The sequence below is a fragment of the Sebastes umbrosus genome, chromosome 21, assembly GCF_015220745.1.
Source record: "Sebastes umbrosus isolate fSebUmb1 chromosome 21, fSebUmb1.pri, whole genome shotgun sequence".
NCBI lineage: Eukaryota > Metazoa > Chordata > Actinopteri > Perciformes > Sebastidae > Sebastes > Sebastes umbrosus.
This window is the reverse complement of record NC_051289.1, coordinates 6405518-6421946: the sequence shown is the minus strand read 5'-3', so window position 1 is coordinate 6421946 and position 16429 is coordinate 6405518. Positions and strand designations below refer to the sequence as shown.

At 39.2% G+C, this 16429-nt stretch overlaps 1 protein-coding gene across 1 annotated transcript in view; it reads right to left on the bottom strand.

Moving 5' to 3' along the window:
• Window positions 1–16429, bottom strand: part of cdh7a (cadherin 7a) — a 112869-nt gene that overhangs the window by 13231 nt on the left and 83209 nt on the right. The window contains exons 10-11 of the mRNA XM_037757444.1: window positions 4436–4553; window positions 287–535 (exon numbers count right to left, since the gene is read on the bottom strand). Coding sequence (XP_037613372.1) covers window positions 287–535; window positions 4436–4553 — 367 coding nt within the window. The remainder of the gene's footprint in view (window positions 1–286; window positions 536–4435; window positions 4554–16429) is intronic.

The window sequence follows — 16429 nt, the reverse complement described above, 5'->3', positions numbered from 1 at the left end:
TGTTTTGGTATTACTAATTTTATGTAAGTAAAGGATCTAAATACTTCTTCCAGCACTGCCAGCGAGGAAAGCAACACCATGATCAGACACCCAGTTATATTGGTGAGTAACTACAATTAAATAGTTGAATAAAACGTCTTCATATCTGACAGGAATAGCGGCCAAAGCTGCAAAAAGATCACCTCTACAATAATGATCACTCTGAGCTTCATACCAACCTCTTCAGCTACAAAAAAAACACAAGTTGTTGTTGTAACCTCTGACTCGGAGGTCATATAGATCTTACCCAGGAGCGTGATGATGCAGCCTAAAATAGCCACGAGGGCGCCGGTGCTCAGGCCAGTCGCGGTGTAGGCCACTGCTCCACAAGACAAGGCCACGCCGTCAGAGTCACAGTCACACACTCGCACTGAGAGCGTGTTTGTGCTGCTTAACGCCGGACTTCCACTGTCCACAATCAACACTGGCAGCCGGTACATAGGCTGCTCCCGTCTCCTGAAACCACCTCGCTTCGTCAGTATGGACGCCGTGTTGTCTGCAAAAGTAGAGGAGAAACATACATCGGTCAAACTTGTAAGAGCCTGGAGAGCTGTGTTTAATTTGCGACTTTATTGGCTTCAAATGAACAATGAACTTCATATATATGACTAGCAGGAGGCTCAATGTCTACTCTGTAATGATTGCTGTGCTTTGGTTGTGCAGTTGGAAATGATTTTACAGTATTAAAAGCAGGGATGCCAACAGATGGTGTCATTAACACAATTCATTATATGACACACTGTGGCGTCTCTCCCTGGTTTTGACCACCTGTTGGCTAATAACAGCTTTGGTTTGATGGTAAAAATCGTATATGAAACCTCGGCGTATGAGAGAGAAAGAGGCAGCCAGAGGAGAACAATATGCCATTACAGCAGCTAAAAAAAAAGCCATTTCACGACAACTACTTCAGTAGATTGAAATGCACTTTCAAATTGAGCCGTCACACTTGAAATGTAGATTTCGCCTTGAAGGACAACTCCTTTGTTTTTCTGAGCGATATTCAGATTGCTCTTTGAGTCTAAGAACAAGGTAAAAATGAATATAGAGATGGGTTCTCTTGTAAATGCCACATTAGTCAAATCAGCAGAAATGTTCTCATGGGGGAAGAAAACACACAAACAGTAGTTTGGTAACAACTGTGATGGGCTGGAAACAAAACACTTGTGTTGTTAAATCAATATTTTCTGGTACTAAATGTGAAACATTCGGTCGTGTCTATTATTTAATATAAGACGTTAAGGCATTAAACTACAGGGTGAAAGTACTGTGTGTTTCTCTTATGTGACTGCTGAGCAGTGGTGAAAGTACTAGATATTTCAGCTAAGTGCTAACTGTCTCCTGGCTCCAGCTTCATACATAGCAGACAGATGAGAGAGGTATTATATATACCTTGCAAAAAGCATGTTTTACAAAATGTTGAACTATTCCTTTACTTCTAATGGTTTATTTGCCATAACCACAATCTCTCTCAGATCTGAACCATACTGTTGTTGCCATGTGTTAATATTAGGGCAGTCAATCGATTAAAATATTGAATCTTGATTAATCACATGATTAAACGCAAATTAATCGCACATTTTTATCTGTTCAAATATACCTTAAAGGTAGATTTGTCAAGTATTTAATACTCTTATCAACATGGGAGTGGGCAAATATGCTGCTTTATGCAAATGTATGTATTTATTTATTATTGGAAATTAATTAACAACACAAAACCATGACAGATATTGTCCAGAAACCCTCACAGGTACTGCATTTAGCATAAAACAATATGCTCAAATCATAACATGGCAAACTGCAGCCCAACAGGCAACAACAGCTGTCAGTGTGTCAGTGTGCTGACTTGACTATGACTTGCCCAAAACTGCATGTGATTATCATAAAGTGGGCATGTCTGTAAAGGGGAGACTCGTGGGTACCCATAGAACCCATTTTCATTCACATATCTTGAGGTCAGAGGTCAAGGGACCCCTTTGAAAATGTCCATGACAGTTTTTCCTCCCCAAAATTTAGCTTAAATTTGGAGCGTTATTTAGCCTCGTTTGTGGAAAGCTAGTATGACATGGTTGGTACCAGTTGATTCATTAGGATTTCTAGTTTCATATGATAACAGTATCTTCAATCTAGCTTCGCTAGAACCGCTAAAAGCTAGTTGTGTTAATGCGTTAAAGAAATTATTGGCAATAAAACGAATTTGCGTTAAATCTTCACACTAGCTTTAAAACTGAGCCTGCTAAAACCTCCGCCTCTCGGATTTTAAGAGGTTAATTAAAAATCGCAAGTTGCGTAATGCGTTAAAGAAATTAGTGGCGTTAAAACACGTCAACTTTGACAGCCTTAGTTAAAATGTTGGAATTAAATGTTAAAAAAACACAATCGAACATAATCATAATCATAAACATACTCAACATATTGACGTCAAGGTAAACACTGTACGTTCACAGAGAACCTTTATTCAACAGAGCTATTAAAAACCGTCTCCCAGCCAGGTTGCTCTTAATCTGCCGAGAGGTTACCATTAAACATCCAGTTCATCATGTAACACGGGTCTGCACTCACACGGATTACTGCTGCTACCACTGAAAATGTAACATGGCAACCTTAACTGAGCTCAAACAAAACACTCAACATGGGGCATTTACCTCAGCGAGTATATCAGCTCTGCACATGGCTTTAAAGCAGCGGGGGTCGGGCACAATTCTCATGTGTTTTTAAAGCTATAAGCAAAGTTTTCCTATATGAGCAGCTCATTTTCCTCATCCACCCACTGCTTTGCGTGTAGGTGGTGAGCAAATCATTACGGTACAAAGGCAGTTTTCAGCCTGTGTGTTAAGGTGAAAGTAATTCTGTGATCTAGTACACGGAGAACCTGCTGTCATGGATTACGGCACAAATCTCAGATGTGCTCCAGTTGCAGCAGAAAGTTTGTTTTTGCATTCAGCTTTGATGAACAATTACAAAAAAAGGGTAGTGAGGGCATTGTCATGGCAGAATTATGGTTTCATTTGGCACGGCTGGGCACGCCGGGGGGCACCAGTTACTTTGTACTCTCTTCTCCTGAGTCAGATTGCAGAGTAGATTGTGTCCCGATGCGGGGCAGATATAGAGAGCCAGAGTGAGCAATGGCCAAAGTGTCAATTGCACTGCTGCCAGGCTCAATTCGAGGGAAGTAAGCAGCAAATAGACCGTACCTAACTTGACCAACACCCTTTACGGACTCTGAAGGCCACTGGCAATCTTCCCAAGGGAGTTTTTTTGCGACAGGGTTGATCCGACATGTGGGGCTTTGACAAGGACGTAGACGTTTAGTATAATTTTCAAATTGGTGACTGACTTCAGGGTTCCTGCAGCAAGTTAAATACAAGACCACATAGAATACAATTTAATAGTTTCACTATCGTACCCAAAGTGTGATGGAAAACGAGTTGGGACATTTTTTCAGTAATTCCCAGCAGTTTATACCCATCATTTTCTTGCTGTAATCACTCCTCATGTTCATACTGCCCATTAAAAGATCCCATCCTAATGAGGTTCCAGTGTAAGTGATGGGGGACAAAATCAACAGTCTTCATTTTGTGCAGAAATTTATTCAAAAGTCCACTGAAAAGACTTTTCTTTGTCCATCTAAGAGTGCTGAAGCATCATATTTAGGGCTGTCAATCGACTAAAATATTTATTCGCGGTTAATTGCATGATTGTCCATAGTTAGTCCATCTTTTATCTGTTCATAATGTACCTTAAAGGGAGATTTATCAAGTATTTAATACTCTTATCAACATGGGAGTGGACAAATATGCTACTTTATGCAAATGTATGTATATATTTATTATTAGAAATCAATAACCAACACAAAACAATGACAAATATTGTCCAGAAACCCTCACAGGTACTGCATTTAGCATAAAAGATATGCTCAAATCATAACATGGCAAACTGCAGCCCAACAGGCAACAACAGCTGTCAGAGTGTCAGTGTGCTGACTTGACTATGACTTGCCCCAAACTGCATGTGATTATCATAAAGTGGGCATGTCTGTAAAGGGGAGACTCGTGGGTACCCATAGAACCCATTTTCATTCACATGTCTTGAAGTCAGAGGTCAAGGGATGTGTTTGAAAATGGGCAATCCAAAGTCCTGAAAAATGTATTCAAAAGTCCACTGAAGAGATGAACCAACCACCTGCCATCAGCAGGCTGGAGAAAACATTTAATATTTTACTTTAATATCTTCTCTAAGGTCTTCTTTTTAAGACTTTTGCAGAGTCCTTGAACTTGCCTATTTCTGTGTGAATGTTTCTACCAGATGGAAAAACAAAATCTACATTTAAATCACAGACAGTCACAAAATAACTTTAACACCAGATAATTCTGAGGAGTAACACAGATGGTTGTCGCACCTTTGTTATCTCGCAGGGTGAAGTTGAGGTTGCCGGCAACAGGTGCAGCGAGGGCGAAATAAAAGCGGTGTCCGCTCAGAGGTTCGTCCTTATCGACGGCGCTGATGGTCTGGATCACCTGAGGACAACAGGGACGACAACAAGACATTCAAGATTAGTTACCTCGCTGATCTTTATCCGATCTCTCCGGCTGATTAGGTGTTAACTGAAGCTGTAAATTCTATAATGTGTGCATGCATTAAGAGCTACGGTATCAGTTTAAGGAAAGCATCGTATATGCATCACTTTTCACTCTGCCATACATTTATTTATTTATACGGCGGTATAAATCTTTCTTAAAAGGCCGAGCAACGGTGTGAGTGAACTGGAGAAAATCAACTGGATTGTGATTGATGGAAAGGATTTGTTTTATAATGTTTGGCTGTGGTTTTGTGTCATTTATCTCTTCAAGTGCAGTAAGTGCTTATTTGGCAAGAGCTTGGCAACCTCTTAGGGATGAAGTGTTTTCTTTTGGGAAGTGATTTCTTCCGAAGCAAATCATTGTCCGGCGACTATTCTCTCTGTCCCCGCACCTCAGACCATAACATCCATTTAGTGGAATAATAGTTCAACCCAGAAAAAAAAACAATCTGTTTTTTTTTTTGCATTACATAGTTCCTTTAGGCAATGACAAGAAAAATCTAATAAGATTTTTTTTTTTTCAACGTACCACCAATTATAAGCCTCTAACAAATAGTTGAGATGTCCTTTTATGGTAAACGTGCATCACCACCAAACGATAGCGATGTCAAGTTACAGTAAAAGTAGACTTTTAACAATCTGAATTAATTTTTCTCCATTTTAGGGAAATAAAAGTTATTTTTTAATCACACATTTCTTTATATGGTCAAGAGCCACATCTAAAACACCCAAAATAAAGTATTTTAAATGGAACATAAACATGAAACTTTAATAATAGTCATATTAACAAAAAATTCTATTTTTTTTGGTGATGGGTCCACTTTTTATGGTTTTACATAAGCCATTGCTAAGTATTTCCTATACACTTCAATGTGGACACACCGTTTGGGCAGGAGTTGCACCACATCCAGTAATCAGAGTGAAGTTTGTCAATTTCAACTGTTAATGTGAGTAAAATTGGCTTTATTGAATCATTACCAATCATATTACCCTGGATTTACCTCAGTACTAACTGTACTTTCATTGAAAAAGTCTAAAAATGTATAATAACGACAACAAATACGCAATGAAATAACTCATTTATCATACTGACAACAGTTTATAATCACAAAATGTTGTATTCCAAGGCAATTTAGCAGCATTAATGCACATTTCTACTGACTGGTAGAGCATTATTTGAAAATGATTACAAAGTCATCAGATTTTTTGGTGATATGTGCATTTACATAATCATATTCAGTCAGTAAAACTAAACTACAGTAAATAAAAAGCACAATTAGTTATGAAAACTCCTCCACAAATATTACACATACTGAGTAGAGCTGTGTTTTGGCAAGAATCTGGCGATACGATACGTATCATGATACAGGGGTTACGATTGTGTTTAAACACAACACAAAATGAACCACTGTCTGCCACGAATCTTTGCAAATAAACAATTAATTAAAAGTATATACTGTGTTTTTGAAAATCTATACAGTGTCACAAAACATAATATTGCGTTACTCAAGTGTATCATTATTTATCGACACCCCGAGTGATTTTTCTGCAGCTAACATCCAGGTGTGAAAATGTCTGGTTCTGAAAACTGCTTTGCAACCTGAGAAATATTACTTTATATACATTTTAATATACAACCAAGTGCTAGAGATCTTTCAATCAGGTTGACTAACCAGATATCACACCTCAAAATGTGCTCTTCCACTTGAGAAGACCATTAAAGTGTAAATGAATATTACATACATTCTTCTTATTCTAATCTAATCCGTCACTGACCACCATATAATAAATAAATCCAATGTCAGGTCAGTCCTCTGACTGCTGTTACGGTTCAAAATGAACGCATATGCTGTGAAGTCAGGCATACTTCATTATTACAAGTATGAAAATGACTCATGATAAGAACTGCTCTTGCTCGAGGCGATGCGAGACAAGCATTCATATCCGTGAGTTAAACAAGCTAACGCTATTTGTTTCGGCCCACTTTATTTTGCCTGTGAACCCGGGACTAAACAGAATCTTCTTCCCTTTTATTATATAGCTGTGTTGACATCTATAAATAATGCAGGAAATCAAATTACCAAATAAACCAATTTATTTACACCCACCAGCATGTGCTGTAATGATTTTTTTTATTCATACAAACGGGGTATCTGAAAATCAAGTTATCTCTTTTGAGCAAAGAAAAACCCACGACGCTTTAATTTCTTCTGTGCAGAAGCACTTAGCTGCAGTAAGAAGGAGAAAAGAAGACAAATCTCACTCGGTACATGCTGTTCAGGAGGAGCATATCACACACAAACATGCCATGTGGACGACAAATGATAGCCACCGCGGCGGCCATCAAAGTGGGAGTTACTGCAGCAGTGTCCTTATAAATTTAGATCAAGCCTCCTGAATCCTTTGTAGGCAATCTAGAAACTCAACCCTGTGACAACTCACACCCGTGGACGGCATCCAAGAGTTTTCTTAAAAGCAATTCACACTAAATTATCACATTTCCCAGCCCCAAACAGCTCTGCGTCAAACATCAAGACAAAAACAAAATTATGAAAAAAAAATTAATAAATAAAAAAGGGCGAGGAAGAAGAAGAAAAAATAAAAGCCAATGATCCATCAGTGCTGAGACATGGATTATCAGTTGTCAGCTGTGATTAAATGCTGCTGGTTACAAGCTGTCAGGTATTAGGGGTTAGTGTAGGTGGTAAACGACATCCTGCCAATTATTAAAACTGGCAGGCGGGGTGAAAATTCATGAATATTTTACTCTTGTTTCTTAACAAAATTAAAATAGTTGCTCTTTCATCAGCAAAAGTAATCACAAAGTGTGCTGTTTTTTCTGTTTAGTATATGCAGCGCAAGGGGGAATTTATACAGGGAGCAGAAATGCAACGAGGTTATCTGCTCCAGTTCAAGAACATTTGGGATATCTGTATATACAGACGGAATTGATGTTTGTGTCAACACCACATCAGTGACACAACCGCCGAGCACCTAAACATGCAGTGTGTGCATGCTCGGCTGCATATCATGAAAGCTGCCATTGATTCTGGGATCATAATAACTCACAGGCCTCTCACTCTGTTATGGAAATTTCACATCTGATAGAAACCTCTCTTTGTGGTTCTTACACCGACGATGAATCCTATACACAATTTGAACCCTTTGATGTCCTTTGAATATTGCAGATGGATTCGGAGCTTATCTCTAGGAAGGTTTTCCATTCCCCTCTGCAGAGGGAAAGGACTGTAAATCATCCTTAAATCAAACACTTTGTAATGTATAATGCCTTTCATTAGTGGGGCTCTGATGCAAGGCGTTCCTGAGAACCTTTGGTGGGGAATTCTCTAATGGGTTGAGTAGCAGACAGGAGGAGAGAGGCATGGATGTAGACATAAATTCTGGCTGAAAGACATTAACGGCAGCGGCAGACTGGTGCCTGTCGCAAGGCAAGACTGAGGAGGTCTATGAATCACAGAATTAAAGGTTTTTTGAGTTTACACATGGCTGCACGGCAGATCAAAAAGGATAGAAAAGGACAAAGGTGTCTCTGTTTGTCGCTTTGCAGGAAGAGGAGGAGGAGTAGGAGAATGTGCAAACAACAGAGGCATGCACACACATTTCCATACACATTCATTTGTACTGCAAAGATTGTCAACTTGCAGTGACTGTCATTCAATTTTCAACTTTTATCTTAAATATAATAGTTATCTGCTGTGTGTTGAAAACCTCAATACAGGCAAAAAAACGTTTCTGTGGTATAAATAGTGTCCTAAAACAGCGATTCACAACATTTTTAACCTCCTAAAACGAAGCACTGTCTACAATACTGGATTTTTTAGGCAGATACTGATATCGATACGTGGGAGTTTAAGAAATCCGATAATGACGTATCAGCCGATAGTAAGGGTGCTCCGATCGTTATCGGACGATATTCGTTCTAAATAGTTTGATCGGTGGTCTCTATAAAGCCGATCGGCTGACGCATTGATTCTGAATTGAAACCTTTTCAATACTCATTTGGCTACTCTCTCACTTGCTCTTTAATTCACTCTGAGAGCAACACAGCTGGACACACCAACACACCAACACACTAACAAACACACACACGTTCCAGCGTCACGTTGCGCCGTGGCCAGCTCGCCATCTGCAGCGATAGTTTCGCCGTCTGTCTGATCTATTTTTTCCGCGAGCCGCGATCAAATCTGGCAAGAAAACACACTGATAATCTATTAAAAATGATTTACGAATAAAGGATATGTTATATATGATATAAATTAGCCTGATTTAAAAAAAATAAAATAATAATATTTAATAAAAATGTAATAAAAATATAAATAACATATGCCTGCCATGCTTGCCAACCCTTTGATTTTCCTTGTATTAAAATAGGCAAACATGTCCACACATCTTCTATAAATGAATCTTCAAGTTTTATATGAATGTGCAGCTGATCTATAACTCGTCGAGCTATAACTCGTCAGTGCGTGCCTCCTTTTGTTCGCTGTTGCAAGCGGGAGAGTTTTTTGACCACAGTGAAAATGTTGTTTTTAAACACGTTTTCTAAACGCCAACAAATATGGATTGAAGCAGAATATTTCGTTATATTATTTCGTTGGGAGCTACAGTCCTATAACACATAGTACGACTAACAATGATGACATTTCTGAGTCACCTCCTGAAAATAAGATAAATACAACATACACACCACGTTGTCATCGACTAATAAGTAAAAATAAACGTGGCTGTACTTATTTTAATGAAGTGACAGGTGATAGGTGACACCAAGCAAACACTCAACACTTGTGATTAACAGTGTAATTTTAGAAAATGCCAATGCACGCATCAGTACCTGCACTCAATGACGCAATGACAATAAATAAATACATCTAATTTAATATAATAATGATGTGGTCATTAAAAAGGAGCATCACAAATATAAGCATAGCTAGGTATCAAACCCCAAAACTAACATATGAAATGTATCTGTACCAGCATCAAGTATCAAAAACTGATTCTTAGTCTTGTTCATGTATTCTTAGTTAAGATATTCCTGATCTAAAATAAAAAAAAATTCTTTAACTTTGCCTATATTTCATTAAAGGGACTATTTGTAACTTTTTAAGCGTATAAATGTAGCGGGTCGGCGTGTGGCCAGAGCCTCGTCTCCGCTGCCTGCTCTCCTTCACTCAGACAGCGCGCTCCATGCTCTCTCCGGCTGCGGGCGGAGAGAGCAGGGAGACACGCTGAAGAGCCCCGCTGCTTCAGCCTGCACTTAGACAGGAAAAGCCAACACTAGGATCAGATCTAAATCATGTTCATGGAGAGACCTTCGTCTGGTCAGCTAACATTACTGCCAAGCAGCTGAAATATAGAGTGATATTGTGGTTTTAGCTGACGTGTGTTGCCTCACTGTTTTGAGCGACGCTCGTTCAGGTATATTCAGAGCGAGCAAGCGTGAGCCCGACGCTGACTTTCGTTGATTTCACGGCCACAGGTGTCGCTGTTAACAAGTTTTTCTGAAAGTTACAAATAGTCCCTTTAAGTAATGGTATATTTTATTAAATGAAAAAATGGGTTAGTTATCGAACCTCAATACTTTTTGAGTACCAAACGAAATGTGTTCGTAGCATTGAGTATTAAAACGTGTCAAGTGTCAAATTGGGTATTGAATACTTGGATAGATTCTTTATCCTATTTCATAACCTGAAACAGAAATTAAAAAAAATAAATCTATAACTTCAGTTCAAATTCAGCTCACTAATGCAATGAGCAGTTTAATATATTTTATTACACAGCGTTGTTAAATACTCGATTCTGATTGGTTAATCATGGCGTTCTGCGGTCTCTTATTTCTTTATAACAGACCGTTGCTATGTATAACAGACCGTTGCTATGGGCACAGTTCTGATGTCAGACTCTGGAGGACCGTTTTTGTGTCAAATGATTGATTTCTTAAGTAAGTAGCCGTGTAATGTGCGGGATAACGTACAGCTAGAAGATCATCGGTCATCGCGTCGGGGTGCAGCATCGCTCTGTCGGGGTTTCTTTCACAACAATGACCGGCTCGCTGTACATTATCCCTTACTTATTAAGTGGAGAAAAGGGTTGGATATCGAATCTCAACACTTTTGTACTTTCTTGGCTTTAAAAAACAAGGTCAAACAACTTGTAACCTTCACACTTTGCTAATGTATACAGTATGTTATTCTATGTTTATATTTTACATACTAAGTTGTAGTAGTCTGGTTTATTATAGTGTATTCTAATATATTCTTTATATTGTGTATTCTATAGATATTATCTCTAGTGATTATGTGTACATTTTATTTACGATTCCTGTGCATGGCCTGAATAACCTGCTGCCGTAACACAAGAATTTTCCAATTTGGGATCAATATCAATCTATCTATCTATCTATCTATCTATCTATCTATCTATCTATCCATCTATCTATCTATCTATCCATCTCTCTATCTATCTAAGCCAAGTATCAAGAGTTGACATAAAAAGAGTACTTTCTTAGTCTTGTTTATTTTTTCATTAATTAGAAATGTCCTAACCTAAAACAGATACAAATAAATGTTTCCAATTTAAGATATTTTAATTAGGCAGAGTTCTCTATTTAAAATTAATGCAATGAACATATTTTGTTGAATGAAAAATAAATATTTTCAAGGACTGTTTACGTATAGTCTTCGCTCTAAGGTATTGGTATGAAGCTTAAGGTTTTATACTGATATCATCATTCTTCCAACGATAGCGAGTCCCAGATTCGAGCTTCAACCATAATAAAAAAAACACTTCTGTCTTTAATGCAAAGCCAAATACTGAGTTTGTGTTTTTTTGATGGAAGACTTCAGTGTAGTAAATTGGACCCACATTTCTCCAGACATCGCACCACCTGGATGATTGAGCTGAACCTGTTCACTCAGGACTTCCACCAATAAAACCCTGCCAACTAGAAATGTGTGTGTTCTCAGCGGTGTGCAATTCAAACGATCGGGATTTAATCCTCCCAAACACCTGAGGTATATTAGTGAACTACAACGACCATAATTCATTGCACGTGTGACACAAAGCATCTGTGAGCCGACTCTCACGACTGTCGGGAAACATGGCCTTTGTAATGAGGAAAGAAATGTCAGCTAATGTAGCATGGCCAGACTGAGAGGCTTTCGGGTGTGAAAAATCTGAGAGATAACGAGCCTAAATAACAATTCCCCCCTCTTTGACACAAGCGGAGTAAACACTGCGCTGCAATTTAAAATCTACTTCTTTAACTTCTCTCAAAATCTAGAGTCTATCTATAAGCGCTATATATCGTCTTAAAAGTGTAATTATCAGATAAGTCGACCGGAGTTCTGAGTCACACGTCAAAATCAAGCCAGCCACATGAAAAGTTGAACTAAGAGTATAAATAAGCATCGCATCAAATAGGTGGCAGTCGTTGCCATGGCGACAAGGCAGCTGTCACCAGGGGGGCAGGGGGGGGGGGGGTTGTTTTGACGAAGGAAGAGGTGGCCCTGCGTCTTTCACACCCTTCCTATGACATCGACGCCCCAAACATCACCCATGAGACACCAGTAACTTTTGTGCATTCACACATCCCACCCTGCTGTCATCACACACTCACACACTCACAATCAATATGTACACATTCAACAAATGTCATCTTTCAATCTCTTTTCGTTCTTTTTATGAGCCGTCTCTCTCATTTCACATCGATTATCTGAATCATTCGCTGAGATTCGTCGTTAACGCACGTTTTGTTGGCCCGATCCTGACAAGCAGAAACTGCTGAGGCTAAAGTGATCTCCTGGTGAGATGTGAGATTAAATTTTCTCCATGTTCCGTCTTTTAATAGAACAGACGGCGCGCTGCCACACGCTAATCTTTTCCACGTCCCTTTGCGCCTTGACATATCTGTTTTCATCTCCCACCTTGATGCAACATTCATAATAAACTGATAATTTGGATGAAGACTGGAGGCGTGAAGACATTTCTTGTTGTTTGCTTGATTGATGTTGACAGCCGAGGCAGCAGTTAAAGAGGTGGGAAGTAAAGTAGTTTGTTTTTTCTTTTTTGTTCTTGACCAGGAGTTTTTCAAAGTCTTTCTTGTCTGTATTTCCACAGTTTCAACACACGTCAGATATATGTGCAGGGATAGAGGAGGGTGTCAGTTAACACGTTATTATCGCGTTAACTTTGACAGCCCTAAAGAAATATGTCAATATTAATGGGTAATTTGTAACTGCTATGATTATTCTTTGTCTTAGTTTTATTTGTGGAATACTGATGCTCTAAGTTTTGGAAATACTGAATACTTTACGCCGCTATTTGTTGATATTTTGGCATATTGGCACCATTAAAATTATGCCGAATTAGCTATTAGCATTTCCTATTTGCAGAGTACCCACGGATGTACAGACAACTATCACTGGATTACTTTGATACTGAAGAAAACTTAAAAAATGTGATGATTCTCAGACAAGTTCGGGAGTTTTAAGGTGTGTCTTTTTTTCTATTATTTTTATTTATAAGGTAACTTATGGAAGTTTATTCACTGGATTTAAAAAAATATGTGTATGATGTCTGTGTGTTCAGATCATAGACTGTATATAAAGATATGATATATATATATAATATGTATATAACGACATGACAGCTCCCCAAAAGTGAAGCCAAAACATCTGGTGGCTGGCTGCAGTATCGATCATAAATCAATGTTAGCGAATGGGCCATGGGTCAACTTAAACGTCAAAGTACACGTCAACTAAATTTTTCCTAAAGATGGTTTCTGTCATTTTAGGTAGTTCTTATCATACTGATGTTTGTTCAGGAGTTCATTTTTTTGATAAGTTTGGTTTTTATTAGTTATTTGATGCTATAAAAAGGGGGTGAGACGTCATGATTGACAGCTGTGAGACTCTCCCGCTGACAAGCTGCGGCCGCGCTCGGCTTGTCATTGGTTCAGCTGGGAGGGAGTGGAGATGAGTCATCCATCTATATATACAGTCTATGATTAAGATTTGACAGAGTTATGACTCAAACTGTGATGTAAAACTCTCGTCTTTAGAACATATTTAGAACGTCTCTTTCACCTCACACAGTATCTTTGCCCTCACGTCTCTCCCTCCATGTCTCCTTCTGCCCGTCACAGTTTGAAACCCCCTGTTCTTGACTATCCAACATTCATGAACCTCTGGAGGATGCTCAGCCTCTTCAGGGATGCTACAGGGAGGAGCAGGGGAGCAGATTGGGGGCAGCAGGATGCCAAGTCCACTCATGTATGTAATGGTTACACTGAAGTGATTGTACAACGTGCCCCCCGCCCTTCCCTGCCATCCCCACTGCCCCTGCCCCCTCCACCCCATCATAATATCAATTAATATTATGGCAGAAGACAGACGCACCGATGATCCGTAACAAGTGGCATCTCTGGAGAGAGCCAGTGCCACGAGACGGCCTTAATTAGGCCTGAAAAATGGCAGGTTATTCCATCCCTGCACTCCCTGTTAATCTGTGCTACGGAGCCACAGAGTCAACCCCGGCCCCAACTGGCAAATGTTATTATTTCATCTTTGTCGCAGCTGTGAATAAGCCAATGGGCGTGACAGCCAGTGGGCGGCCTAAGATTTTTAACAAAGCTTTACAGGGAGGCACACGCAGTTAGTGCAGCCAACTGTTCGCTGCTACGGCCGGACATACAGTACTCAACAGGAGCATTTTAATTAATTAGGAATCAGGGGTGATGGTGGAGCGCACATCTGACAGGTTAGGAGTCCACCCAGACTGTCTGCTAACAGACAGCCGACACCTAGTTGTAATTCAAACTGGGTTTTGCATTCAAATGTCAACCTCTCTCCTTCCCTTTGCTCTGAGTGTGTTTTTGGGTGTAAATTTCATCATGAAATTTCCATTTTGCTTGCCTTCATTATTCAGTCTGAAGGTGCAATCCCACTGGTGCACTTCAGTGTTGCCTAAACAGAAGGCTGTATTTAAATGGGATTTAAAGGCAGGGTTGGTAAAGATTTTTAGACAAATTTTTTGTTATATTAGTTGAAATTCTCTTTATATCCCGACAGCAATCAACAAATCAAATGCTCTGACGAAAATTTTTAAAAAAATCCGGTATGTCTGGCTGTCGCAGGACTGTAATAAACACGTGTAATCATTTAATTCGGCCCGAGTGTAACGACTGAACGGCCTGCGCACACTCTGCCCGTATGTTCGTAATGATAATAGTGGGGGAGTGGCTTTGCAGGGAGGCTTGAAGCGACTGTCAGTGTTGGCTTCTTGGCAACTTTCTCTCTAGATTTAGGGACTTTTGGAGCTTTTGCTACTAGCTACTTTCATTGGAAAAGAGCTGGCAACACTGGGCTCGTTTTTTCGGCTGGTTCATTTTTTAAAATCCAGTGTACTCTTGCTAGTATCTCAAGATCGCCCACGCTGCCTTTAATAGAAAGTGGAAAGATAAAAATGAATACAAGCACTTCTTGTCCGTCATTCAGGAGACACAAATCCACAAGTTTATCATGTGAACTGAACATTATGATTTTGCATGACTTTGGCGTTTTATTTTCAGATATTTCACGGGTGACATGTAAGAAATATATCATATGTAAAACACATATGCACATGTCATAAAGTCACATACCTGTATAGCACATGGGATTTTTGGTCTTTATTATGTTTCTACTCATAAATAAACACAATAAAAACACATAGTGTTTACGAAATATCTGAAAAACATTAATGTTTTTAAGATTTCACACATTTCAAACATGACTTTCATTGTGTTTTTCTGCTTTTTTTTTTTAAATCGAACATGTCATAAAATCCCTTTTGTACCCACTTCTTACTTCATAATAATGTTTTATAACATGTTACAAATCTGCATGGTATCGACGCACCTGATTGTTGGATATTTCACAGGTGAAATGCAAGAAATCACATCAACAACTTCACATGCAATATCATGTAAAACACATTTCACATGTCATAAATTCACATTAAAAAGTGTGATTTCTTTAAAACCGAACATCCAAAATGTATTATTAGCTCTGAACGTAGCATACTTACACGGATGCGTTTACACTGCAGTCATTACAGACTACATGGCGTACAAATGACACGCCAAAAGCAAGAAAAGGCCTTCTTATTGCACGCTAAATGCTTTGCGTATTATCGTGTCATTCATACGCCTTTTCATGAGAACAGGCTGTTAGTAATACTAACTAAGTAATTGACTTGCTAACTAGTTAACTAACTACCAAGCAGCTCTTTAAAGTCTTCTGGAACATTTCTCTTCAGTTGAATATGAAGGAGGTTTCCACACAAAAGCACAGACGCACACAAACTATATTATCATGTTAAAACTAGCTCGTGGCTACAGCAGCTCATTTTATGACTGCACCACTTTAAGACTATATGGAGAGCATTTGAATGCAGCACGTCTTCTCGCCGGGTGGATGAGGACAGCGGCCTCCGTCACTAACAGCTCCTCGCTTTACAGCAGAGCAGCTCCTAGCTACACCTAGGGGGGACCTCACAGCTCAGCTATCACTGGCATTGAGTAAGCAATCTGTCTGCTTCAGCTGAGTAATTACAGATTTGCTGTACCTTTTCCTGCTGATGATGCTGTCATGGGCCAGGGCTGTTGCTATGTCCTGGGGGCCGGTTTGATTGTTGGGGAATTACTTTGTTTCAGTATTGTCATAGGCTCTGTGCCATAATTTATCAGGCACTAGTGGGGAGAAATGTACAAATTATCTGTTGAATTTGAAAGTCAGGGTGTACTGATGGGTGATA